This window comes from Micromesistius poutassou, assembly GCF_964030765.1.
Source record: "Micromesistius poutassou genome assembly, chromosome: 15".
Classification (NCBI taxonomy): Eukaryota; Metazoa; Chordata; class Actinopteri; order Gadiformes; family Gadidae; genus Micromesistius; species Micromesistius poutassou.
Window position 1 is genome coordinate 5,151,122 of NC_140285.1, and position 25,756 is coordinate 5,176,877.

At 47.5% G+C, this 25,756-nt stretch overlaps 1 protein-coding gene across 15 annotated transcripts in view; it reads left to right on the plus strand.

Annotated features, from left to right (window-relative positions):
* ubr4 (ubiquitin protein ligase E3 component n-recognin 4) overlaps positions 1 to 25,756 on the plus strand; it is a gene marked incomplete at its 5' end in the record, with an annotated part of 53,535 nt that overhangs the window by 24,665 nt on the left and 3,114 nt on the right. For 5 of the 15 annotated variants that reach the window (XM_084480318.1, XM_084480320.1, XM_084480319.1 and 2 more), the window contains 57 exons: positions 41 to 215; positions 779 to 980; positions 1,334 to 1,497; positions 1,949 to 2,165; positions 2,489 to 2,708; positions 3,455 to 3,487; positions 3,828 to 3,891; positions 4,674 to 4,808; positions 5,152 to 5,323; positions 5,751 to 5,882; positions 5,998 to 6,119; positions 6,517 to 6,628; positions 6,775 to 6,905; positions 7,185 to 7,371; positions 7,676 to 7,780; positions 8,069 to 8,206; positions 8,536 to 8,704; positions 9,158 to 9,365; positions 9,640 to 9,753; positions 10,109 to 10,318; positions 10,663 to 10,812; positions 11,075 to 11,302; positions 11,610 to 11,688; positions 11,818 to 12,072; positions 12,459 to 12,627; positions 12,848 to 12,992; positions 13,197 to 13,282; positions 13,397 to 13,484; positions 13,919 to 14,112; positions 14,402 to 14,641; positions 14,894 to 15,032; positions 15,181 to 15,306; positions 15,524 to 15,652; positions 15,892 to 16,244; positions 16,702 to 16,792; positions 17,052 to 17,136; positions 17,413 to 17,540; positions 17,751 to 17,880; positions 18,214 to 18,371; positions 18,492 to 18,601; positions 18,818 to 18,959; positions 19,184 to 19,265; positions 19,385 to 19,558; positions 20,004 to 20,125; positions 20,601 to 20,798; positions 21,135 to 21,215; positions 21,434 to 21,521; positions 21,635 to 21,762; positions 21,964 to 22,071; positions 22,310 to 22,426; positions 22,968 to 23,158; positions 23,633 to 23,806; positions 23,967 to 24,066; positions 24,334 to 24,552; positions 24,672 to 24,785; positions 24,919 to 25,061; positions 25,316 to 25,441. In XM_084480318.1, coding sequence (XP_084336444.1) covers positions 41 to 215; positions 779 to 980; positions 1,334 to 1,497; positions 1,949 to 2,165; positions 2,489 to 2,708; positions 3,455 to 3,487; positions 3,828 to 3,891; positions 4,674 to 4,808; positions 5,152 to 5,323; positions 5,751 to 5,882; positions 5,998 to 6,119; positions 6,517 to 6,628; positions 6,775 to 6,905; positions 7,185 to 7,371; positions 7,676 to 7,780; positions 8,069 to 8,206; positions 8,536 to 8,704; positions 9,158 to 9,365; positions 9,640 to 9,753; positions 10,109 to 10,318; positions 10,663 to 10,812; positions 11,075 to 11,302; positions 11,610 to 11,688; positions 11,818 to 12,072; positions 12,459 to 12,627; positions 12,848 to 12,992; positions 13,197 to 13,282; positions 13,397 to 13,484; positions 13,919 to 14,112; positions 14,402 to 14,641; positions 14,894 to 15,032; positions 15,181 to 15,306; positions 15,524 to 15,652; positions 15,892 to 16,244; positions 16,702 to 16,792; positions 17,052 to 17,136; positions 17,413 to 17,540; positions 17,751 to 17,880; positions 18,214 to 18,371; positions 18,492 to 18,601; positions 18,818 to 18,959; positions 19,184 to 19,265; positions 19,385 to 19,558; positions 20,004 to 20,125; positions 20,601 to 20,798; positions 21,135 to 21,215; positions 21,434 to 21,521; positions 21,635 to 21,762; positions 21,964 to 22,071; positions 22,310 to 22,426; positions 22,968 to 23,158; positions 23,633 to 23,806; positions 23,967 to 24,066; positions 24,334 to 24,552; positions 24,672 to 24,785; positions 24,919 to 25,061; positions 25,316 to 25,441 — 8,400 coding nt within the window. The remainder of the gene's footprint in view (positions 1 to 40; positions 216 to 778; positions 981 to 1,333; positions 1,498 to 1,948; positions 2,166 to 2,488; positions 2,709 to 3,454; positions 3,488 to 3,827; positions 3,892 to 4,673; positions 4,809 to 5,151; positions 5,324 to 5,750; positions 5,883 to 5,997; positions 6,120 to 6,516; positions 6,629 to 6,774; positions 6,906 to 7,184; positions 7,372 to 7,675; positions 7,781 to 8,068; positions 8,207 to 8,535; positions 8,705 to 9,157; positions 9,366 to 9,639; positions 9,754 to 10,108; positions 10,319 to 10,662; positions 10,813 to 11,074; positions 11,303 to 11,609; positions 11,689 to 11,817; positions 12,073 to 12,458; positions 12,628 to 12,847; positions 12,993 to 13,196; positions 13,283 to 13,396; positions 13,485 to 13,918; positions 14,113 to 14,401; positions 14,642 to 14,893; positions 15,033 to 15,180; positions 15,307 to 15,523; positions 15,653 to 15,891; positions 16,245 to 16,701; positions 16,793 to 17,051; positions 17,137 to 17,412; positions 17,541 to 17,750; positions 17,881 to 18,213; positions 18,372 to 18,491; positions 18,602 to 18,817; positions 18,960 to 19,183; positions 19,266 to 19,384; positions 19,559 to 20,003; positions 20,126 to 20,600; positions 20,799 to 21,134; positions 21,216 to 21,433; positions 21,522 to 21,634; positions 21,763 to 21,963; positions 22,072 to 22,309; positions 22,427 to 22,967; positions 23,159 to 23,632; positions 23,807 to 23,966; positions 24,067 to 24,333; positions 24,553 to 24,671; positions 24,786 to 24,918; positions 25,062 to 25,315; positions 25,442 to 25,756) is intronic. The other 10 variants (XM_084480325.1, XM_084480329.1, XM_084480326.1 and 7 more) reach the window with 6 other exon arrangements.

Below are 25,756 nucleotides of genomic sequence, written 5' to 3' on the forward strand. Positions count from 1 at the left end.
CCAACACAAAGTTCTCCTCTTTGTCCTCCTCCTCTTCCAGGTCCAACGGGGGGAGCAGCAAGGTGTCTCCGGCCCTGTGCCAGTGGTCTGAGGTGATGAACCATCCGGGGCTGGTGTGCTGCGTGCAGCAGACCACCGGGATCCCTCTGGTGATCATGGTGAAGCCGGACACCTTCCTCATCCAGGAGATCAAGACCCTGCCGGCCAAGGCCAAGGTGAGAGAGGGCCGCCATGACTCCCCTTCTCACATGGTCCATTGCAACCGCATATGCTTTGATCATTCAGTTCTCAGAAAGTGCTTTGGATTCAAAAACGTGTCCTTCATGTATACCGGCCCATCAAGGACCTTGTATAAAGATATTCATTTGACCATCACATTAGTTGAGGTTAAGTACCACAAATAAAACTTGGATTAATATTCTTAAGTCAGATATTCTTTTTTCCCTTAATATATATTTTGACAAATCATGTTGCTGGAGGCTTGGATCTAAAAGCGTGTAATTTGCAAACAAAAACTGTCCTGTCCGGACACAGATGTTCTTCCATTAATAATTGGAAATGTTTAAAATGAAACGCTGCATAGACAGGCCACTGTAGAATACACTTCTTGAACATCCCATTATGAAAGCTTTCACCCATTCACGCTAATGGCTTTCTCCTTTGTAGAATATCTCTGCGGCGAAACAAGGCATGACTCCTCCCCCTTTCAGTTTGCAAACTAGTATCCCACATGAAACGCATGGACATAAATTCACCCACCACCTCACCCCACCCATAGATCCAGGACATGGTGGCCATCCGTCACACGGCCAGCAGCGAGCAGCAGCGCACCACCATGATCCTGCTTTGTGAGGACGGCAGCCTGCGCATCTACATGGCCAACGTGGACAACACCTCCTACTGGCTGCAGCCCTCTCTGCAGCCCAGCTGCGGCGTCAGCATCATGAAGCCCGTCCGCAAGCGCAAGGCCGCCGCTGCTAGTGAGTTGCTAGGAAACAAACAATGTGTATTATGTTTACAAAAATGGTCTTTTGTCAAAACCTTTTCGGCAAAGTAGTTGCTAATGATGGAAGATGTGGTACATATATGGTGAAGTATAGAAATGGTTTTGACAAGCAGTCTACATAATGTGTTTAAATTAATGTAGAGGAGTCTCTTAATGTACACCATGGAGCTTTAAACCTGCTATTTCAACCATATGTATGATCTAGTTGATTAGATTAACTAGTTGACGAAAGAAGAAGAAACTAATGTCCTAATTGATCAGCATCAATCACAGTAAGCTCCTTAGAAATGATTCTCCCTGAGACTCACCAATGTGTGTGTTCTCCAGCAACACGGACCTCCAGCCAGGTGACGTTCCCCGTGGACTTCTTTGAACACAACCAGCAGCTGACGGAGGTGGAGTTCGGAGGCAACGACCTGCTGCAGGTGTACAACGGACAGCAGATCAAACACCGACTCAACTCCACCGGGATGTATGTGGCCAACACCAAGGTACGGATTCCATTCAATAATCCTCAGCTTTATTGCTTTAGAGTCATTTTGGCCAGTATACCCCGGAAACGGGTATACTGGCCAAAATACAACTGCTAGTGTTGTATGGTTATCCTTTATTATAAGATCAAGGGGAAAAATACAACCCATATTTTACGTCTTGAGGATTCTCAGACTTGGTAATCTCTGTCTGGGATATGTGGGATATATCTGGGTTTGTGATGAGTCTGGGAAAAGTTTTAATCTCCTTTACCACTCCCATACAGACGGTTCTGATGGAAAATCAATGTTTGGTTTTTAACATTGATAGTTGGGCTTGGGTCGTGCTGGGTCCAGAACCTGGGCTTGGGTTAATTGTATCATCTTCTTTTGAACCCTGTTCCTCAACTCTTTACTGTACGTTGCCTGAATCACTACGGTCTCACCGCTGTTCCTGTCCGCTCTCCCTCAGCCCGGTGGCTTCACGGTGGAGGCGGTCAACAACAACAGCTCCATGGTGATGACGGGCATGCGGGTGCAGCTGGGCAGCCAGGCCATCGAGCGTGCGCCCTCCTACCTGGAGATCTTTGGCCGCACCATGCAGGTCAACCTGACGCGAGCCCGCTGGTTCGATTTCCCCTTCACCAGGGAGGAGGCCCTGCAGGCCGACAAGAAGCTCTGCATCTTCAGTAAGAGACGATGGGTCTTCACCACACATTTATGATTTGGCTGATTGGATGCATGCTGATTTGTAAGAATACCATATTGAATATTAGCATTCTTGAAACTTATGTTTTCATGTTGTCAATGTGATCATAAATTATGTATATATAAATTATGTATGTCTTGCCAACCATTGTATAAATTTTACCGTTATATCAATATCACCAAGCAGAATCTAAAAAGATGCTGACAATTTAGATTTTGTACTTGAATTCATTGTGTGGTTTGGGTTTGTATCCGCTGTGGTTGAAAGCATCTGCTTAACATCTAATTGTCGTCTCCCTCCAAGTCGGAGCCTCGGTGGACCCCGCCGGCGTCACCATGCTGGACTCCATCAAGGTCTACGGAAAGACCAAGGAGCAGTTTGGCTGGCCGGAGGAGCCCCCGGAGGACTTCTCCTCCTCCACCTCAGTCAACAACGTCTGCAGCCCCAACCTCAACCAGGGCAACGGGGCCTCGGATGGAGACGTGGCCACGCCCACCGCCACCAGTGGCACGGTGCTGGAGAGGTAAGGGCCCACCTCTTTGTTGGGATGTGTTTAAAAACGGTTAACATATGTGCCGACGGTTCTGTCTTGTGTATGCAGTCTGAGAGGAATGCTCTTCAAAATGTCAACCGATTTTTCATCTAACTGTTTCCTCCCAAATCTGTTTCTCCACAACTACATTTCCCTGTGTGTGATAATCAATGTTTGTATGTCAAAGGTTCCTTATATGCATAGTGTATTGTAGTTTGATGCAGAGAAGGAGCGATGTAGTGATGTATGTATGCGAGACCTTATGCTAACCAATAACATGTGAACCGCAGTAGTGAAGCACATCATTAGGAGCCAGGCGATCAGGGAGATGGTGGTTGTGTCGGCGTGGTGCTATTCCTGATTGGAGATCCTAGCTGAGTCGCTGAACATTGGGGAAGCACAGCAAAGTGCACAAATAAGGGATCCCGATAACGATGCACATTTTAAGGGACGGAAACATTTACAAAATAAAAAACCCTATTCATTTTCACAAATTCACAAAATGATATCAACGGCGGTTGATCCAGAGGCATTCTAGGGGCTCAATGGTTATCTGACCGGTTACCAAATGTGTTCAGTGCATGGCTATCTCCGTGTCATCTACTCGCATGCCCTCTTCTCTTTCAGTTGACTCATTTACTTCCACTTGTCTTTCTGTGATCCTCACTGTTATTTTGTTTCCTTTTTTTCTTTTGCTCCCAAAAAAAACAATACAAACGCCCCCACAAAATAAAAAGTTGTGAAACTGAGTCCTTATCCACCTTGGACCGGTTAGTAAAACAGCCCTTTTCTCTGCTTGTTGTTTGGATAGCTTTGTGCATGTGTGCTGCACATGTGTTGTGCGTGCGTGTGTGTGTATGTATATGCCTGCACCTTTTGAACATGCCATTTGTCATTTCCACAATTGAGTATAAGTGCATAAGATGGCATTAGATATTAATTTGTTTTTGTTTTTGACTTTTTATTTTTTGACAGTGCAACCATTTATCAAACTTAATTGATTTTGATTGCGAAGGGTTTTGGTCAAACTTTAAGTTTTTTCCTTCAACAAATGATTTGGAGTACATTAAGCGTCAGGTGCAGATGTGACTGGTTGTCTCCTTTGGCCAGGTTGGTGGTGAGCTCGCTGGAAGCCCTGGAGAGCTGCTTCGCCGTGGGCTCATCGAATGAAAAGGTAAATCCTCATCTCTGCCCTTAACGAAACCAATGCAATATCACTGTTTTGTCTCCCACAATTTTGCAACCTAGCTTATTAAAAGTAAAAGTAATATTTAGCCACGTAGCATAGGCTTTTATTTAAAATGACTTGCAGTAAATTCTGATTACAGGTAATTTAGGAGAAGGTTGGGGCTAGGCCCTACCTTTTACACTAAGGCTGGCTTTACACGACAACGATCTGAACACAAACCGCAAAAGTGGCGTTGCGTTCCCACTTTTCATTCCGTGTTTAGATGAGTGTCTTTGGGTGGAAATCTGCGTGCATACAGTGACGCAAAAGTGTGAAATCCGACATGTTTGTTGTGGTTTGCCTGTACGGCACATGGATGTGACGTAAACACGTACGTGACGAGAGCCAGCGTGAGCAGCTCAGAGCACCCTTTTGTGTTGTTAACCCTTTAGACGGAAACGCAACGGTGGAGCGTTTTTAAGATTTCCACTCTGGAGGGTGGGTTCATTTTTTTGAGTTTTTAAGCCACGAAAACTCTGTCACCGTCTAAACGAAAGGCACATCTGATAAAATATTTTGTCGGTTTCACCCGGGAGCGTTGTCGTGTAAAGCCAGCCTAACTACACTACCCTACTACACAGTACTGTTGAGATGAACACCCTGATCACGACACATATCCCTAGCCACCACACAATCCCCCCCGGGGCATCCTGCCCTCTCTAAAGCAGCTTGGTCGTGTTTTAGTTCTGGTTGTGTTACACTAGTGTTGTTGTGGTCCATGTCTCCAGGAGAAGAACAAGGCAGCAGCGTTGGAGCTGGCCACCCTGTTGCTGTCCATGCCCACCCCCGCTGGCGTGCAGCAGCAGACCAAGGGGCTGCTGGCCAGCCTGCACACTAGCCGCACAGCCTATCACAACCACAAGGTACCAGGACACACACACTCTCACTTGCGCTCTCGCTCTCTCACAGTATGCATGACATCCATGCACAGCAGCATTCATCTTCTTTTTTTTTTCCTTCACTGGGGAAAATCCAACAGTACAAAAGTGAAGTGTAAATACACGTTGTAAATCATTTCAAATCAAAGGGATGGCAAGGGTGCTAGCTGTAGTAACAAGGAAACGCAATGGTAGTGATAATCATCAAAAATGTAAACGGAGCATACAACTTATATAAAGGTACATAATAAAAAATATAGATATTTAGAATCTTGACCAGTAAAAGAGGTTTATCGACGATGCCCCTCCTCCTGCTCTCTCTCCTCAGGACCAGTCATTGCTAGGCAATGCTGTGCAGTGTCTGAATGGCTGCAGCCGTGACGGCAGGGAGCTGGACCCAGATGTGTTCCAGAGGTTGGTGATCACGGCCCGCTCCATAGCCATCATGAGACCCAGCAACCTGGTCCACTTCACCGAGACCAAACCACTGCAGGAGGCCGGTAAGCAGGAGGACAACACACGCCCACCACCATGTAGGATCTTAAAGTGAACCCAGAATCATGGTTAAAATGTGTTGGTATGTCTTCTGGAATCTTGAACAGTCTATGTCATTTTGTAACTGTCTTTAAAATATTAGTTAATGTCTGATATTGTTAGAATTCAAGATGAAACAGGGGGTTCACCGCCGCTTTAAAGGCCTATAAAAGGAGTACCGTGATTGATATTGTCTGTAACAGAGTTGTAATATGTTTTCTCTTGAATGTACTTTCTTTGATTTTAATAGTGTGCATTTGGAGAAAAAGACATGGTTAGTTGAATGTAGCATGTTTCCAGTTTTTTAGCAGGAACCTTCTTATATGGACCAGTTATACACAATCTTCTGTTGCGTTTTCAATGGCTCAAACACTTGAGTGTGTATTGATTTAGATATGGCAGACGATGCACAGAAGATGATGGATGGAGAGAGTGATAACTTCATCATGCAACTGGTGAACAACTTCTGGAAACTCCACGCACTCAAACCCAAGAACGCCTTCCTGGCTCCCGCCTGCCTGCCTGGTAAATATCATCCCATGTCCGGTCATTGTGATCCGTGACGGTGCAACGCTTATGACATGAGGAGGTTTGAGTTCATGGTTATTCATTCGGTCCCATCTTTCAATTGGTGTTTTAGGCCTGACTCACATTGAAGCCACAGTGAATGCCTTGGTGGACATCATCCATGGCTATTGCACATGTGAACTGGACTACATCAACGTGGCCTCCAAGATCTACATGCAGATGTTGCTGTGTCCGGTACGTGTCTTCTGATGTCATCATAAACAAGCTTGTTATAACTGGTTAAACTCAATATTAGTCATTTTACAAATACCTAATTGGTTCTTAACCAATAGGTGGTAAATATTGGTAAATATTGCTAGGGATTAGTGAATCTCAATAACCCATGGTGTTTCTGGACTTCATGTTAACAGGACACCTCTGTTGGCTTTAACTAACCCAAGGTGTTTCTGGACTTCATGTTAACAGGACACCTCTGTTGGCTTTAACTAACCCAAGGTGTTTCTGGACTTCATGTTAACAGGACACCTCTGTTGGCTTTAACTAACCCAAGGTGTTTCTGGACTTCATGTTAACAGGACACCTCTGTTGGCTTTAACTAACCCATGGTGTTTCCGTTCTTCATTCTTTGCAGGACACCTCTGTTAGCTTTGCGTGCAAGCAGGCGCTGGTTCGAGTCCTGCGCCCGAGGAACAAGCGTCGTCACGTGACACTCCCATCTCCTCCACGCTCCAACACGCCCATGGGTAGGCGTCTCACCAACATGGACAAGCATAAATAAACATAATTTATGCAGTACAGCCCACAGCAACACGTCGCCTCTTCGGTAATCGTTGTAGACATCATTGGTGTTCAGCCATCATCGCTCTAATGTCTCTTATTCTCTTTCTAGGGGACAAAGACTACGATGACGACGACGATCCCGATGACAAGATCCAATCCTCGGTTCTGACCGGAGGCAGCGAGGGCCGGAGAGAGAGCCAGGAGCAGAATGAGGTGGATCACGGAGACTTCGAGATGGTGGTGAGGACACAGAAGACCGTTTTATTAAACTTAAAATCAGAGCTTCTCAATCCCAGGAGAGGAGACCATTGTGCCAGGAGAGGGAAGGGTTTTGATCCAATGAACTGCAGTCTTATGTTTCACAGATAAGCACACTAGAGTAACTAAAACCACAGTAGATTGAGTGATCCCTTATATATTCATCATGATGCATTCCCTCTCCGTTAGCCCTCAGTTCTTCTTGAAAGCAAGGGGAGAATCCTTCATGACATCCCTTATATCCCTGCGCCCCCCCTCTAGTCTGAGTCCATGGTGCTGGAGACGGCTGAGAATGTGAACAACGGGAACCCGTCCCCCCTGGAGGCGCTGCTGGCTGGGGCCGAGGGCTTCCCCCCGATGCTGGACATCCCCCCGGACGCTGACGACGAGACCATGGTGGAGCTGGCCATAGCCCTCAGCCTGCAGCAGGACCAGCAAGGTGTGCATGGTAAAATGGCCCCATTACTCTTATTCTTGACTGTCAGAATGAAATGCTTATTTGCTTATTACTCTAATAATGCTACATTAAATGCTAGTTTACACCCCTGAAAATTGGGGGTTCTTGATTTAAAATGTGTACTTTACTTTATGGGTGGATGGATGGATGAATAGATGGGTACTTCATTTATCCTTTTGGGGTAATTAAGGTGTAAAATTAAGTACATATCTTGTAAGAAACATGTTGGGTCTCTAGCTAAGGGTTAACAATGTGAAGTCAGCGCTCCAACAGCCACCTCGTGTGTTGTATCCAGGGAGCAGCAGCAGTGCCCTGGGCCTCCAGAGTCTGGGTCTCTCCGGCCAGGCCCCCAGCTCCTCATCGCTGGATGCAGGCACCCTGTCAGACACCACCGCCTCAGGTGAGAACCAGCACCTCCACCCAGGACCCACTCCACCACCATAAGTTCACCTTTAATCAGAGGTCTTATGAGAATTATGATAATGCCCAAGATTCTAATCCTATGAACTAAGTCACACCAATAATAATAGTCCTCTCTAGCTGGTGGTCCTGTCTAGCAAAACTGGCAGAGCTTGACATGTACTCTGCCAAGGGTCAGGGGTTGGGTTTCCTCTGGGGCTACCCCAGGAACGGGGTGGGGAGGGTAGGTGGGTGTACCTGCTGGTTACAGCTAATGCTATGCTTTCAGCCCCGGCCTCGGACGACGAGGGCAGCACGGCCGCCACGGATGGCTCCACGCTGCGGACCTCCCCTGCTGAGCATGGGGGCAGCGTGGGCTCGGAGAGCGGAGGGTCTGCCGTAGACTCCGTAGCGGGAGAGCACAGTGGTGAGGGGCCCGCTTGTGAAGTTGTACCAGTACAATCCAACTCAAGGGAGAAGGATAGGAGGACAACACTTGGGTGATCCCTGGAGGGAAATGCGGGTGTTCTAATTGCGAAGTGCAAAGTGCAGTTGCAAGATGGCAATAATGTGCACCTTTCATTATGATCTGAAATGTGCTTAATTAAAATAACAATGGGTGCACACTAACATGATTCCCGAATGGGATTTATCATGTTTTTTATATTACTTCTGAAACAGATCATTTTGCCAAGTTTCAGCTACCTAGTAGAAAAATAATTCTAATCGAAGTGTGTGTGTGTGTGTGCGCTCCAGTGTCAGGCCGTAGCAGTGCGTACGGGGACCCCACCGTGGAGGGCCACCCCGCGGGGCCCGGCAGCGTGAGCTCCAGCACGGGGGCCATCAGCACCACGGCCGCCCAGCAGGAGGGAGACGGCTCCGAGGGGGAGGTGGAGAACGAGGGAGACGTCACCACCAGTAACAGGTCAGTCTCCACAAACCATGCTGAAGAACGGCTCCCCAAACCACGTTGTCACCCCCATAACATGCTGAAAAGGTACTTTAGGATTCCATGTATTATGCCCTTAGATAATAATTATAATTAAACACTAGCCTGTGGCTCTTTTGTTTGTTTTTACCACTCTGTCCAGTTGTTTTGTATTGTGTTGATTGTATGTTATGATTGTTCACAGACAGATGTAAAAGGCTTTTGAATAAAAGTCTGCTAAATGTAAACTATTCACTTTTAGGCCTCAGTTTGGTGTAGCCTCAGTTTTAAAATAGACTCCATTAAGTCAAATGACATGAAGTCAATACGTTTAATGACGCCCCCTAAAGGGAAGGGAACAACTCTCAAAAAGTCCAGTCCCAGAAGAAGAAGAAAGCAGGCACCGTTCCAGTGGATTCCTCCGGGCTAACGCGTCGTCTGTTCCCCCAGCAGGCTGCACATGGTCCGTCTGATGCTTCTGGAGCGTCTGCTGCAGCATCTTCCCCAGCTGCACAACGTGGGCGGGGTGCGCGCCATTCCCTACATGCAGGTCGTCCTCATGCTGACCTCCGACCTGGACGGAGAGGACGACAAGGATAAGGGAGCCCTGGACGACCTGCTCGCCCAGCTCATCGCCGAGCTCGGCATGCACAAGAAGGTGAGCGGCTGTAAGCGTCGGGGTGACCCAGGCCTCGCTTTCGTACTGGAAGTTTAATCCTCTGCCCTTTGTCTGCAGAGAAAATCATATTCATAGTATTCTATCTATTCTAAGTAGATGATCGCAATCATAGACATCTAAGAATATTGAACTGCTCATCAGGCTAGGTCGATATATTGCATTCAATATTCTTTTAGCGACTATAATCAAACCGTGCTCCCTTCTGTTGAGCCGCAGTGGGATTCAACCACGTTTCCTCTTGCTCTGTTCCCAGGACGTGTCCAAGAAGAACGAGCGCAGCGCCATCAACGAGGTCCATCTGGTCATCATGAGGCTCCTCAGTGTGTTCATGTCCCGCACCAAGTCTGGCTCCAAGTCCTCCTCTGAGGTGAGTCCACCGGTCGTCCTGCTCTCCCCAGCCCCCCTCTGTTCTTACAGGGGCCAAAAGACTGAGATGCTGGGTCAAGATGTGAACAGTGTATGAGGAATACATGTGTACCTGTGTTAGTCCAGTAGAAGATAATGTACTGGGTGGTTGAATGGTTTCTGCAGTAAGAGTATTTGGTTGTACAGATTCAGATTTCATAGTAGTATAGTATTAAAGTAGTATAGAAGTAGTATAGTATTAAAGTAGTATAGTAGTATATACAGTTTTTAATAGTTTAAACTGTTTTATACAATACAATAGTCAATACCATTAAGCATGTCCAAGTAAACAGTTCCCATCACTCTTTCTATCCCAGTCGTCGTCTCTGATCTCCAACGCCACCGCCACGGCCCTGCTCAGCCTGGGCTCCATCGACTATTGCCTCCACGTGCTCAAGTCCCTGCTGGAGTTCTGGAAGAGCCAGCAGGGCGAGGAGGAGCCTGTAGCTGCCAGCCAGCTCCTGAGGCCCCACACGGCCACCTCGCCCCCTGACATGAGCCCCTTCTTCCTGCGACAATACGTCAAGGTAGACATCCTGGGACGATCCTCTCAAAGTTACTCCCATCTTCTGCTGCCGTAGTCACATTAGTTGAACCTGCAGCGTCTCTATCTTCAAATATATTAAGCTAGATATATCTCATTTAATTTAATTCCAATTCAATTTATTAATGCCATTCATTCTGTCCTTTTCTCTCTCTCCTGCCTTGTGCTTTTAGTCATGTTTTTACTATGAATGTCGAAGCACTTTGTAATCTAAAGGGAGAAGGTTTTGCTCTTAACCCTTGATATTTGACGGCACTGGGGCTTCACAAGAGTTACAATGGGGTAGTTTGTTGTTATTTTAAACTGTGTGTGCATTTCCTTCCCCAGGGCCATGCTGCTGATGTGTTTGAGGCGTACTCTCAGCTCCTGACGGAGATGGTGCTCCGGCTGCCCTACCAGATCAAGAAGATCGCCGACACCAACCCCCGCATCCCGGCCCCGGTCTTCGACCACTCCTGGTTCTACTTCCTGTCTGAGGTAGATGTTTTGGTCTGCCAGACTTTAACCTGTTGAACGTATTGAAGCACATGTGCAAAGATCCATTCCAGGTACAGTTCGGAGTGCATTGGTCCCGAATGGGAAGACGTATGTATGAAGGAAGTATGATGCTTGCATAAATAAGGCACTGATTCTATCATTGGTTGTAAATTACTTGTTTCTTTTGTCTTTTTTAATGCTGTTAATTCTTAAAAAATCCTCCCATTGACCCTGCTCCTTGCATCCCCTCTCCTCCCTCCAGTACCTGATGATCCAGCAGACCCCCTTTGTGCGGAGGCAGGTGCGCAAGCTGCTGCTCTTCATCTGCGGCTCCAAGGAGAAGTACCGGCAGCTGCGGGACCTGCACACGCTGGACTCCCACGTGCGCGCCATCAAGAAGCTCCTGGAGGAGCAGGGCATCTACCTGCGGGCCGGCGTGCTCACGGCCACTTCGGGCTCCGCTCTGCAGTACGACACGCTCATCAGCCTGGTGAGTGTGTGCCGGTTCTTCTGAGGTCCAGCTCTATACCTGTCTGTCGGTCTGTCTCTCTGTCCATCTGTCAGTATCTGTCTCCCTCTCTCTGTCCCTGCCCGTCTCTCTCTCTGTCCCTGTCTGTCTTGTGTGTGTTAACTTGAGCATGCTAGAGTGTTTTGAGGTTAGCTATGTTATGTTGACAGACCTTCTATTCAACTCTATGGGGAGATTTTGATTAGGAAAAACACATTTTGGGATTGACGTGTGTTCTATTTCTCGTGTGATTGTGTTGAGCCCGGTCGTCTTTCCATCTTCCCTGCAGATGGAGCACCTGAAGGCCTGTGCCGAGATCGCCACTCAAAGGACCATCAACTGGCAGAAGTTCTGCATGAAGGATGACTGTAAGCTAACCATTTAGTCAGCCTTTTTGTGTTAAAGGAAATCCAGTTGGCACCTATCTCTATAATCTATCGGCTGTCTTTTTGCCCTTTTCACCTGTCCTCCATTTAACGCCTCCTCTTCCTGTCCAGCCGTGCTGTACTTCCTGCTGCAAGTCAGCTTCCTGGTGGACGAGGGCGTGTCTCCGGTGCTTCTGCAGCTGCTCTCCTGCGCGCTGTGTGGCAGCAAGGTGCTCGCCACCTCTTCCTCCTCGTCCTCCTCCTCCTCAGGGGGAGGAGGTGGAGGATCAGGAGGAGGTGGTGGGCCACCGGGAGGCTCCCAGCCCTCCCAGACCAAGTCCTCCAGCAAGAAGAGCAAGAAGGAGGACAAGGAGAAGGACAAGGACGGTGAGGAAGAGACCTCACCTCCTCATTGGCAGGATGGAATTGTTGCCTAGGGTGTTCGGCTCCCGGCCGTTAAAGGCTCTGGGTTTGATTCCCTGGACTTCATAGAACTCTTGACGACTCAATAATGACATGCATTTATTTTAATTTTGCTGTGGATAAAGATTTGCTAAATGGAGGAAAAAGTCAAATTAAATCAACAAATTGGTGAGATTAGGGTCAAATCATTTACAGGATTAAAGATTAGATTTTATTTATTTTGAAAACAGCCCTCCACCCTCTGTAAGGCAGACTCTCATTTTAATATGATCAATATTTAACCATTGAGAAAACAAATGTGTCCATGTCCTCAGTCTAAATGAATGGTGTCTGCGGGGGTCTGTCTACAGGTGAGGGGGTGGGCAGCCAGGAGGACCAGCTGTGCATGGCTCTGGTCAGCCAGCTCAACAAGTTTGCAGACAAGGAGACACTGATCCAGTTCCTACGCTGCTTCCTGCTGGAGTCCAACTCCTCGGCTGTGCGCTGGCAAGCCCACTGTCTGGCCCTGCACATCTACAGGTACGGTTATACACAAATCTACAGCTACTGTTATACACTGTCTGGCCCTGCACATCTACAGCTACTGTTATACACACTGTCTGACCCTACACATCTACAGATACTGTTATACACACTGCCCTACACATCTACCTTGAATAACACGATATAGACTAGACTCACTCACTCACAAATATACATAAATGGTACTTTCCTGACAATCCCTGTGGTTTCTTGACAGGAACTCCAGTAAGTCTCAGCAGGAGCTGCTGCTGGAGCTGACCTGGGCCATCTGGCCAGAACTCCCCGCCTACGGACGCAAAGCTGCCCAGTTCGTGGACCTACTGGGATACTTCTCCCTCAAGACCCCTCAGACCGAGAAGAAGGTATGTTGGATAGTTTGGCTTTATTCATAACTGTTTTTAGTTAATTTATCCATAAGTAAGGCAGAGTACAGTCAAAATGCATATATTGAGAAATGTAATCCAGAATGTATGTGTTCTGCAGATAGCAAGCAAAATTGCAACCAGTACAATATTTATCTTATGTTTTCATTTTCATTAATTGAAGTTCTCTTTCCGTCCCTCCAGCTAAAGGAATATTCCCAGAAAGCCGTGGAGATCCTGAGGACACAGAACCACATACTGACCAACCACCCCAACTCTAACATCTACAAGTGAGCATTCACCTTTCCATTTAACCACTTCATAACTCGAATGACCCTCACTTCTGCTCACACTTTGATTCTCTGAAGACCATCAAATAAATCACCAATGTCTTTCTTTTCCAGCACTCTGTCTGGCTTGGTTGAGTTTGACGGGTTCTTCCTGGAGAGTGACCCCTGCCTGGTCTGCAACAACCCAGAAGTCCCACTCTCTGTAAGTCTCCTTCTAACATAAACTATCTCGGTCAGACACACCTTAACCCAGGGGTCCCCCTCTCTGTCAGTCTCCTTCTGACATAAACTATCGCTTTGTTAGACCCACCTTAACCCAGGGGTCCCCCTCTGTCAGTCTCCTTCTGACATAAACTATCGCTTTGTTAGACCCACCTTAACCCAGGGGTCCCCCTCTCTGTCAGTCTCCTTCTGACATAAACTATCGCTTTGTTAGACCCACCTAAACCCAGGGGTCCCCTTATGTAAGTCTCCGTCTGACATGAACTATCACTTTGTTAGACCCACCTAAACCCAGGGGCCCCCCTTTATCTCCTTCTGACATAAACTATGAGTCCGTTATACGCACATCAACATTTTTGTTTTGTCCATTGTTGTGCTGGGTTTTTATTCTAATCCTCTTTTGGTTGTCCACAGAACATCAAGCTGTCCTCGATCAAAGTGGACACGCGCTACACCACCACCCAGCAGGTGGTGAAGTTGATCGGCAGCCACACCATCAGCAAGGTGACTGTGAAGATAGGAGACCTGAAGCGCACCAAGATGGTCCGCACCATCAACCTCTACTACAACAACAGGACCGTGCAGGCCATCGTGGAGCTCAAGAACAAGTGAGTCGTTTGTGGATGTTCGCTCCCACTCTGAACTTCTTACGATCGGGTAGTAATTTTCCAGGAATATACAAATACGTTAAACTTTTGAATTAAATTATTTATTTATTCTTTATTCACGCTCGCCTTAAAATCATGTTTTTCCCATTAACTTAAAATCAATATGCACAGCACCAACTCACACTTGCTTTGAGTATAGTATAAAGAAATGCACTATAATAGATTAGAAGTTCTCCTTATGAAAGTCCATAGTATGTAACAAGCCCTCTCTCCCCTCTCCTCTTCCCAGGCCGGCCCGCTGGCACAAGGCCAAGAAGGTGCAGCTGACCCCGGGCCAGACGGAGGTGAAGATCGACCTGCCGCTGCCCATTGTGGCGTCCAACCTGATGATCGAGTTCTCCGACTTCTACGAGAACTACCAGGCGTCCACGGAGACACTGCAGTGTCCCCGCTGCAGCGCCTCGGTGCCGGCCAACCCGGGCGTGTGTGGAAACTGCGGGGAGAACGTGTATCAGTGCCACAAGTGCAGGTGAGCCTCGGACCCTCCTCTGGCCGTGTGGCTGGAGAACACGAGAGAGGAGACAAGCAGCCAAACCTGTGGGACGGAAATAAGACTTAGGAAGATTATTTATTAATGTAAATATATTTGATATTTATAAAGAATGTGTCTTATGACTAGATTTGTTTCAGACATAGTTTGATCAGTTTTAGTATACTGCATTTGGTTTGAAGTGCCACTTTAACCTCAGTCCTAAAACCATCTCTTCGTCCATTGCCTCAGGTCCATTAATTACGATGAGAAGGACCCCTTCCTGTGCAACGCCTGCGGTTTCTGCAAATACGCCCGCTTTGACTTCATGCTGTACGCCAAACCCTGCTGTGCTGTGGATCCCATCGAGAACGAGGAGGACAGGAAGAAGGTAAGGCACAACTCTCAGGCCAAAATACAGATTGTTGGAGACCTCCCGCGGGCAAAAACTCAACCCAGATACCCATTACCGTTTCGTCTGCCTAGTACGTGTACAAGTGGACTTGAACAATCCTGTGTGTGTGTGTGTTTCTCTTCAGGCTGTGACCAACATCAACACTCTGCTGGATAAGGCTGACCGGGTGTACCACCAGCTGATGGGCCACCGACCCCAGCTGGAGAGCCTTCTGTCCAAGGTCAACGAGGCTGCACCAGAAAAACCTCAGGTGGGTCGCTCAGAACCCAGGTACCTCATGTGGGTGACTCACTACACTGTCTGTCTGTTGTTGTATGTTAGACTTTGTTTTTCAGCCTTGCAACCATTTACCAAGATCAAGGACATGTAGGGAAATGGCACATGGGATGTGTCAAGTCAGATTTGTGTTTTTCCATTTAAATTGGGTCGCCCGGTGTTCCTAACCCCTTCTCTTGCATCTCCACCAGGACGACTCTGGAGCCGGGGGGGGACTGGGGGCCACGTCGGCCAACGTGAACCGCTACATCCAGCAGCTGGCCCAGGAGTACAGCGGAGACTGCAAGACCTCCTTCGATGAGCTCTCCAAGATCATACAGGTAGGAATGCCTCTATTCTTCTCCATGCATGTTGTACTTTCCAGTGTAGTCTGCTATACAATAGACATAAGGACCAAATCGTAACCCTTTATAGATTTTGCCATTCAATTTACATTTCTACATTTTTACTGTACAAAATTCGAAGATGCCCTTTGTCTATTCATGGTCCATGAAAACCTCTTGAACGTGGTTCTTCTCCCCCCTCCTGTGTGTGTGTGTGTGTGTGTGTGTGAGAGCAGAAGGTCCTGGCGTCCCGCAAGGAGCTCCTGGAGTACGACCTCCAGCAGCGCGAGGCGGCCACCAAGTCGTCCCGCAGCAGCAGCGGCGGCAACCAGCCCACCTTCACCGCCAGCCAGTACCGCGCCCTCTCCGTGCTGGGCTGCGGCCACACCTCCTCCAACAAGTGCTACGGCTGCGCCTCGGCCGTCACGGGCCACTGCATCACCCTGCTGCGTGCCCTCGCCACCAACCCCGCCCTGCGGCAGATCCTGGTCCTCCAGGGGCTGATCCGGGAGCTGTTTGAGTACAACCTGCGGCGAGGCACTGCCTCCATGCGGGAAGAGGTGAGGCAGCTGGTCTGCCTCCTCACCAGGTGAGTCCTCAACCTTGTAGTCTGTTGGGGAGGGCAGCCGTTTGGGGGGTTGTTAACGAAGTATCAGCGTAGTGCAGTTGGTTTGCGAGGAGGGAATGAGTGACTTCAGCAATCCGGAGACTTGACTTACACACAGTAAGTCAGTCACTACAACAGGTGTAGTGGTTGGGTGTGTTTGACGCCCAGCCAGAAGGTTCTGGTTTTGATAACCCTAACCCCCACAGAATTACAAGGAGGCATCTTTGAGCAAAACACCCCTACCTAGAACTTAACTATGAACGAATGACCACACACCATGTATCTGAATAAATTCTCACTTTGGATCAACACTTCTGATGAAAGAATAGTCAACCGTTGTAATACCGTGTGATATTAACTGTTTCCAACGCCTAGCTCCATGTATGTGCTGGTTTCCTCAGGCGTAACGTTAAGACTCTGTTTGCTTCTCTTCTTCCAGGGATCACCCAGAAGCCACTCAGCAGATGAATGACCTCATCATAGCCAAAGTGTCTTCTGCCCTGAAAGGACACTGGGCAAATCCAGATCTGGTACGATGTTAACCATCCCTACTCAACTGAAGCCCTGTAGTCACATCCACACTGTCTCTATCTAGTATCCTACGTGATAAGAATTCATATCCATATTGGAAACGCAGTGGTCACTTTAGTTAAAGAATATTTTAAGCGAATTGAATGCAGTGAAAACGCTGCACAGTACAGAGTTAAATCGGTCTTTAAGGCAAGTGAAGTTAGGTAGCCAGTGTCTTTGGGTCTGTGTCTGATGCTCCTGGTTTCCCTTACTTTGCAGGTCAGTAATCTGCAGTATGAGATGCTGCTGCTGACAGACTCCATCTCTAAAGAGGGCGGATGCTGGGAGCTCCGGCTGCGTTGTGGTACGCTGTTCATATATATTTACCTTTCATTTCACTAGATATTTACTCTCCCTTTAGTCAAACTGCTTTTGGACTTCAGTAGGCATGATTGATTCTTCGGAATAGATGTTTTGCATCTAGAAAGACCATTTTGGCTCAAACGTACAACAAAAGGTTATACATTAGTAATTGTCATGCTGTGCCAAATGGATGTAAAGCCAGCCTTCCCTCCTCTGGTGTGACTTGGTGAAACTACAAACATCCTGCTAACTGATCCTCCTATCTCTCCCCATCCAGCCCTCAGTCTGTTCCTCATGTCTGTGAACATCAAGACGCCTGTGGTGGTGGAGAACATCACCCTGATGTGTCTGAGGATCCTGCAGAAGCTCATCAAGCCCCCTGCTCCCACCAGCAAGAAGAACAAGGTAAGCACCACGCTGTCATTGGTCCTGGCGCGTCACATGATCTGCTTTAAGTAGAACTAGAAGGAATTGGTTTTAATTCATAATCTTCCAAAGGCTCCAATTTGAAATGCCCTTAAATTTCAATGAAAAACAATGAATTGTTTATTCCAAAAAATATACAGTATTTAACTACTTTCCAATCAATATATTTCATTTTGTGTGTGTGAATAGGATGCTGCCGTGGAGTCTTTGACCACAGTGAAGCCCTACAGCAATGAAATCCATGCCCAGGCCCAGCTCTGGCTCAAGAAGGACCCCAAAGCGTCCTACGAAGCCTGGAAGAAGTGCCTCCCAGCTCGTTGTAAGTGGGGCTCGCTGAGAAATGGACAAAAAAATGCCACAGAAATGCAATCAACCATTACTATTTCAGGGGATTTTCTCTACTTGGGCATCTTGCTCAGATGCTATCGGTAAGCATTCCTGAGCAAAAGCATTGGGCTTTGAACCCACAACCTTTTGGCTTGGAGTCAAACACCCTAACCACTAGACTTTCCTGCCCCCTTTTAAAGAACCTTATTCAATGGCCTTCCAACTGATACCTACAGATAACGCAGCACTTCTAATCAAATGTCTCATTGATTACACTATTAGAGATTGATTAAGTATTTAACGGGTGTGCGTCCTTCACCTGCAGGCCAGGAGGCGGTGTCCAAACCCCAGAGCAAGGTGGAGCTGCGGAGGCAGTACCTCCTGGAGAAGTACGTGTGGAAGTGGAAGCAGTTCATGAGGGCCAGGACCGAGGGCCTGTTCCCCCGCCTGCTCAAACTCAGCCACAACAACTGGCTGCGACAGGTAACAGCCGTTCACAGCGCTCACCCTAACCCCTTCTCCCTGAGTCAGATATACACAGAGGAGACGTGTATTGATATCGTCGAGCATCCCATGACATAGTTGTTGGTTCTTGTGTTGTAGGTGCTCTTCACGCCTGCCACCCAAGCAGCCAGGCAGGCCGCATGTACCATCGTGGAGGCCCTCACCACCATCCCCAGCCGCAAGCAGCAAGTCCTGGACCTGCTCACCAGGTAGGAGCCCACGAACCAGGGTTAACCATGCAATATGGCTGTATGGTGCTGGGTGGAGGACACTGAAAGGATGAATAAGGATGTGGAAATGATTTTTTGGTTTTATCCTCACATCTTTATGCTCAAATGACTCTTGTTGTGCTGAGGTTATTCTGCTACCGATGCTTGTCTGCCATGTACACTCTACTGTACTCACTGTGTGTGTGTTTGCATCAGCTACCTGGATGAGCTGAGTGTGGCAGGGGAGTGTGCGGTGGAGTACCTGGGTCTGTACCAGAAACTCATCAAGCCAGCCCACTGGAAGGTGTACCTGGCTGCACGTGGGGTCCTGCCCTACATCGGCAACCTCATCACCAAGGTGACTGGATGACCAGATGCTCCATGAATTTATTTATTTATTTATTTATTTATATATATTTATTTATTTATTTGCCCGTTGGTGGTTCAATATTTATTCTCTTTAAGAGCCAGCAAATGGCTCATTTAAATGCATGCATTTATATGTAATCCAAAGTGGCAGAATACCAAGTGTTTCAGAAGCAGTTATTCATGAGTAGTGTCTCTCTTTGTATCTCTGTGTAGGAAATCGCCAACCTGCTCTCTCTGGAAGAAGCTACGCTGAGCACTGACCTCCAGCAAGGCTACGCCCTCAAGAGTTTGACAGGTAGGTTTTGCTATAGGTTACTAGCGACCTATTTTTATTTATTTTATTTTTTCAATTTAATATGTAGTTTGGTGTAACAATTTGTCTGCCATTGAGATTAAAGAGTGGTTTTCCTCCAGGACTGCTGTCGTCGTTCGTGGAGGTGGAGTCCATCAAGCGGCACTTCAAGAGCCGGCTGGTGGGCACGGTGCTCAACGGCTACCTGTGTCTGAGGAAGCTGGTGGTCCAGCGCACCAAGCTCATCGACGAGACCCAGGACATGCTGCTGGAGATGCTGGAGGACATGACCACAGGTGGGTGGGTGTGTGGTTGAGGTCGGTCGGCCCCGGTGGTTAATGGAAGTATTGATTTCAAACCTCAGTTCCTTCTCATGGTTTTTTCCCTGGGATTTGGGGAGTTTTTCCCCTCTCCTTTAGAGAGCTTGGAGTTAGGGGTGTGCGCCAACGCGGGCCTGTGAAGCTCTTACATGATGTTAAGCTGTCGTTTAGCACATGTTTCTGTCCACTTCTTAATGCATGAAGACGAGGCAAATGAATGTAATATTAACTCCTAAACAATTACCATACTTTACAGTAATTGCAATATAGTTTCAGTCCTAGTTATTCTGACCTTGACCTGTGAACCCTAGGTCAAGGTTCTAAAGGTTAAATATAAATTCCCTGCCAACGGTATTCATCAGGGAACACCTATGGAGGCCCCTGGTTTGGGATCAACTTATTTACACGCGTGTGTCTACAGGAACGGAGTCTGAGACCAAGGCCTTCATGGCGGTGTGCATCGAGACCGCCAAGCGCTACGACCTGGACGACTACCGGACTCCCGTGTTCATCTTTGAGCGACTGTGCAGCATCATCTACCCTGTGAGTTTCACCCCCCATGCACACTCCACACACACAGAGACGTTGATCAGACCTAAGGCCAAACAGAGCTCACTGCAGTGTGGTCGTTGTAGTGAGTGAACACACGTTCATACATTTATTTATCCTACTTTCTTCCATACCGTGTGTGGTGCAGATTGCAGTTAAATACAGTATTTGCTAAAACAGGTCACATTGAAAAAGGCATCCTTAAGCAAGATGGATAACCCCAACCAGCTTCTTATTGTTATCTGACTTTATCGCAGGTCATTTGGATAAAGTGTGTCCTCAAAATGCTCCTCAATAGTTAAATAGTAGCGAGCAGATGTATTGAAATATATTATGCAATCTTCTAATGCTATAATATGAAATGATCAGAGACGCGGTCTCACCGACCACTATAACAGCTGTCTGCTGCTACATGACAGACGTCAGTGGTCACCCCCTCACCTTTGTCTCTCCCCTGCACCTCCTCCAGGAGGAGAACGAGGTGACGGAGTTCTTTGTGACCCTGGAGAAGGACCCCCAGCAGGAGGACTTCCTGCAGGGCCGCATGCCGGGGAACCCATACAGCAGCAACGAGCCGGGCATCAGGCCCCTCATGAGGGACATCAAGAACAAGATCTGCCAGGACTGTGACCTGGTGGCCCTGCTGGAGGACGACAGCGGCATGGAGGTGAGCGCTCCACCAGACCCTTAGCCAGCAGTCGTAAGACCAGGCCCTTACCCTGCAGTCACATGACCAGGCCCTTACCCTGCAGTCACATGACCGGGCCCTAACCTGCAGTCACATGACCAGACCCTTACCCTGCACTCGCAAGACCAGGCTCTTACCCTGCAGTCACGTGACCGGACCCTTGTATACATACACTGGTATACAATGTTTAAAGAACGTGAGAGCAATCAGACTCTACCGCATCTCCAATCACCAAGCCCTATAGCAGCATTTAGGTATATTAAAGATGTACATGCATAGACTTAAAAAAACGTAAAATATGACTGTCCCCCCTAGCTTCTGGTGAACAACAAAATCATCAGCTTGGACCTGTCTGTTGCTGAGGTCTACAAGAAGGTGTGGTGCCCCACCAATGAGGTGAGTCCCATCATGTATTTAACTAACTTTAAAAGGACAATACAGGTCTGGTTGAATTTACCTATTATCTACCAACTATATTCATAACCACTGTTTTAGTGACTGTTACGATGGTTTGACCACCCAGATCGGTATTGTCCTCGTTTTAAAGGTTAAAGATAGCCAATGCAAATATTAATATCTTGGTTAACAAGCTTGTTTTTGTTTTTTCTTGCCAGGGTGAACCAATGAGAATCATCTACCGCATGAGAGGCCTGCTGGGTGACGCTACCGAGGAGTTCATTGAATCACTGGACTCGACCACAGGTAACCCTATACATCATTTTCATTGATGACTATTATGTGTTTTGAAAGAGGTTCAAAAAGATGGAAATGCAGGAAAAACACAATTAAATGCTGAATTTGTTTGTGTATTGTAGATGAAGAGGAGGATGACGAGGAGGTGTACAAGATGGCGGGTGTGATGGCCCAGTGTCGGGGGCTAGAGTGTATGTTGAACCGGCTGTCGGGAATCAAAGACTTCAAACAAGGGAGGCACCTTCTCACCGTAAGTCAGGACGCACACATGCAAAACTCTACAAACCCTAAATGAATTAGTAAATGGATTATGTGCATTATTGTGGATCTTATTGTTCATTAATAGCTCTGGTTCTGGATTAGTACAAACCTGCCACGTTCTTTTGACTACTAGACTAGTCATATTCCCTGATCGAGAATGTCTATTTAACCTTTATGTGTGTTAATCCAGGTTCTGCTGAAGCTCTTCAGCTACTGTGTGAAGGTGAAGGTGAACCGACAGCAGCTGGTCAGACCAGAGATGAACACACTCAACGTCATGCTGGGAACACTCAACCTGGTGAGAACTGAGACCCCACGTTTTAATCACAAACTATCTGATGATGATGTTCTACATTATTTAAAACAAATCTGTCCGACATAAATAATATTTTCACTGTTCGGTCAAGGTTTCTGCTGAATTTCCCTGCTGGGATTTATAAAGTCATATTTTCTAAATGATGGCCGTAAGTCCTAAAATAGGAGTATCGGTCCTGTCCAGACCCTAACCCCCAGGCTGCTTGTTTCCCCTCCTCCAGGCCTTGGTGGCGGAGCAGGAGAGCAAGGACAGCGGCGGGGCGTCCATAGCAGAGCAGGTCCTGAGCATCATGGAGATCATCCTGGACGAAGCTAACGCTGAGATCTCAGAAGACAAGGTGAGACCTCTAGAGACTAGGGTCAAAGGCCACGCAGTACACAACCATCCTGGTTCAGGTTGCGGGGGTCCATGAAATTAGGTTGGGGTTAACTGTCCTGAAAAGGCAGTTAGGGAATCTCATCTCATTTCATCTCTCATTGCTTTCGCCTAAAACAAGACTGATCTCCTTCATACACCTCTTTCATTAGAAACAAAACTTGTCTTTGTTGATGTCGTTGTTCCTTTCTGCGGCTATTTAGGAGTAATATTTGGACAGGGTTATTTTATTTTTTTCAGGGTTATATATATATATATAAGATATATAACCCTTATATAGATATATAAGGGTTATATATCTAACCCTTTACTGTATATCTCCAGTGAGCCAGCAACTGTCCTGCTTATACTTCCAACAGGTGTCATCTTCCAGGATTGCTCCAATAACACAACTTTACTAATCCATTAGTGAAATAAAGAAACTGTGTGGTCCTAATGGTGATGAGTCAAAGAACAAAGCTTGTGCCTGCTGAGTCACGATCGTCTTCCTCTCCACCTCCCAGAGTAACCTGCTGCTGACGGGGGATAAGGACCAGCTGGTGATGCTGCTGGACCAGATCAACACTCCGTTTGTGCGCTCCAACCCCAGCGTCCTGCAGGGCCTGCTGCGCATCATCCCCTACCTGTCCTTCGGGGAGCTGGAGAAGATGCGCATCCTGGTGGAGCGCTTCAAGCCCTGCTGCAGCTTCGACAAGTAATAATAATAATATTAATAATAATACTTTAATTTTATTTCAGGGCGTCTTTCAAAACTCTCAAGGTCGACAGTTTAGACAAGCAATTACAATTTAGAAACATGCAAATATAGTTAAAACAAACGCATTTTAAAAATAAACAATATAAACAATGCAACATATTCATTAAATTGGCTGGCGGGTGGAGTTAAGTGGGATAGGCCAGTCGGAACAGGTGAGTTTTGATGGAGGTTTTAAAAGTGGGGTGAGACTCTATAGTATGGGTGGATAGTGGGAGAGAGGCGAGTAAAGCCCTTTGAGCAACCTTGGAGTCACGCAGCGTTTGACATGAACTCCTTTATTTATCTCGTCCTCGCTTGCTCACAATGTATTTGAAGACCGTCTGGTGGGTAGTGTTGCGGGATTTCCTATAATGCATGGTGTTTTAGTTGTGTGGAAGCAGCACTCACGCAGGCGTCTCTCTCTCTCTCCAGGTACGATGAGGAGCACAGTGCGGATGACAAGGTCTTCCTCGACTGCTTCTGCAAGATCGCTGCGGGAATCAAGAACAACAGCAACGGCCATCAGCTGAAGGACCTCATCCTCCAGAAGGGGATCAGCCAAAGTGCCCTGGACTACATGAAGAAACATATCCCTAATGCCAAAAAGTACCTTTTTTTCTGATGGATATATAATACTATTTCATGAATGAATCTTTTTCTGAGTTTGTGATTTGTGATCCTGGTACTGGACTGTGTGGCCCGTAGAGGTCATCTGGGACGTATGTTCTGGTTCCCTCACCGCTGTGTCTGTGTTTTTATCATCAAGTCTGGACGCTGACGTGTGGAAGAAGTTCCTCTCCAGACCAGCGCTGCCTTTCATCCTGAGGCTCCTCCGAGGCCTCGCTACCCAGCACCCCCCCACCCAGGTACATAGCACCCACCTAGGAAGATCCAACCCCACCCAGGGAGATGCAACCCCACCCCAAATTTAATGTAGAATTTGTATCACCATGTATTGATGGTAAACGAGGAAACGATAAATAAATGCATCAATTAAGACTACTTGAACATTAAATAAATATATAATATAAATAAATATACACTATAAATGAATAAAATAAGATTTATGTTATGGCTCTATGGCGTTATACGCTCGGTAAACCCTCTCCCACGGTCTGGTCTCCTCCCTCCAGGCGCTGATCGGCACCGACTCCATCACCAACCTGCACAAGCTGGAGCAGGTGTCGAGTGACGAGGGCATCGGCACCCTGGCGGAGAACCTGCTGGAGGCACTGCGTGAGCATGCCCACGTCAACCTGAAGATCGACGCCGCCCGCCGCGAGACCCGCGCCGAGAAGAAACGCATGGCCATGGCCATGAGGCAGAAGGCCCTGGGCACGTTGGGCATGACCGTACGTGGCCCTCCTAGCCCGGCTATTGTTCCCTCTGTATTCAGGGAGAATGGTGACGATAACGATGATGTTCTTGTTGTTGTGAGCCGCCGTCTCCATAGCGATGTGTTGTGTTTCAGACCAACGAGAAGGGTCAGGTGGTGACCAAGACTCCCCTGCTGAAGCAGATGGAGGAGCTGATCGAGGAGCCAGGGCTGACCTGCTGCATCTGTAGAGAGGGCTATAAGTTCCAGGTACACACACAAAATTACATGCACACACAAAATTACATTCAGCCCAATAAAGAAAGTGTTTGGGCATCCTTGGCTCTGCTGGTGTGTTGATGTTTCTCACCCCCCCTTTCTCTCTCTCTCTCTCTCTCCCCAGTCTACCAAGGTGCTGGGTATCTACACCCACACCAAGAGGGTCACCCTGGAGGAGTTTGAGAATAAGCCCCGGAAACAGCAGGGCTACAGCACCGTGTCGCACTTTAACATAGTCCACTACGACTGTCACCTGGCTGCAGTCAGGTAGGAGACTACTACAACAATGCAAGATGCCTCATCCCTACCTGCTTATTATTAACTTGTGCCCAAATTCACTGCAAGTCAATTTGCCAAGAAAAATGTTCTGCCAAATCACTGAATTAGGAATAAATCAAGATACCCTGGAGTGGTTGGTTCCGCTGATACCACTTGGTGCTTGGTGCTTTGAGCATGTCGTTCTTGCCTTCTGTTTGACGGTGGTTGTTAACGTTGGATTAACCCTCCCCCTGCTCTTGCAGGCTGGCCCGTGGGAGAGAGGAGTGGGAGAGCGCTGCACTCCAGAACGCCAACACCAGGTGTAACGGGCTGCTTCCGGTGTGGGGGCCACAGGTACCAGAGTCGGCCTTCGCTACCTGCTTAGCAAGGTGAGTGTACACACACACACACACACACACACACACACACACACACACACACACACACACACACACACACACACACACACACACACACACACACACACACACACACACACACACACACACACACACACTCTCTGTAATTGATCCAGCTCATTGGCATCCACTCACTTCCTTGTGTTGTGGATGTAAAATTTCCTCAGCTTTTGAGCAATAAGGGTTTTATCCATGGTGACAGATGGTCTCATGGCAGATTATACTCATGTTTCCTTCTTGATTATTGAAGTTGCTTGAACTTTTTTTTATTGTCAGTGATACTCT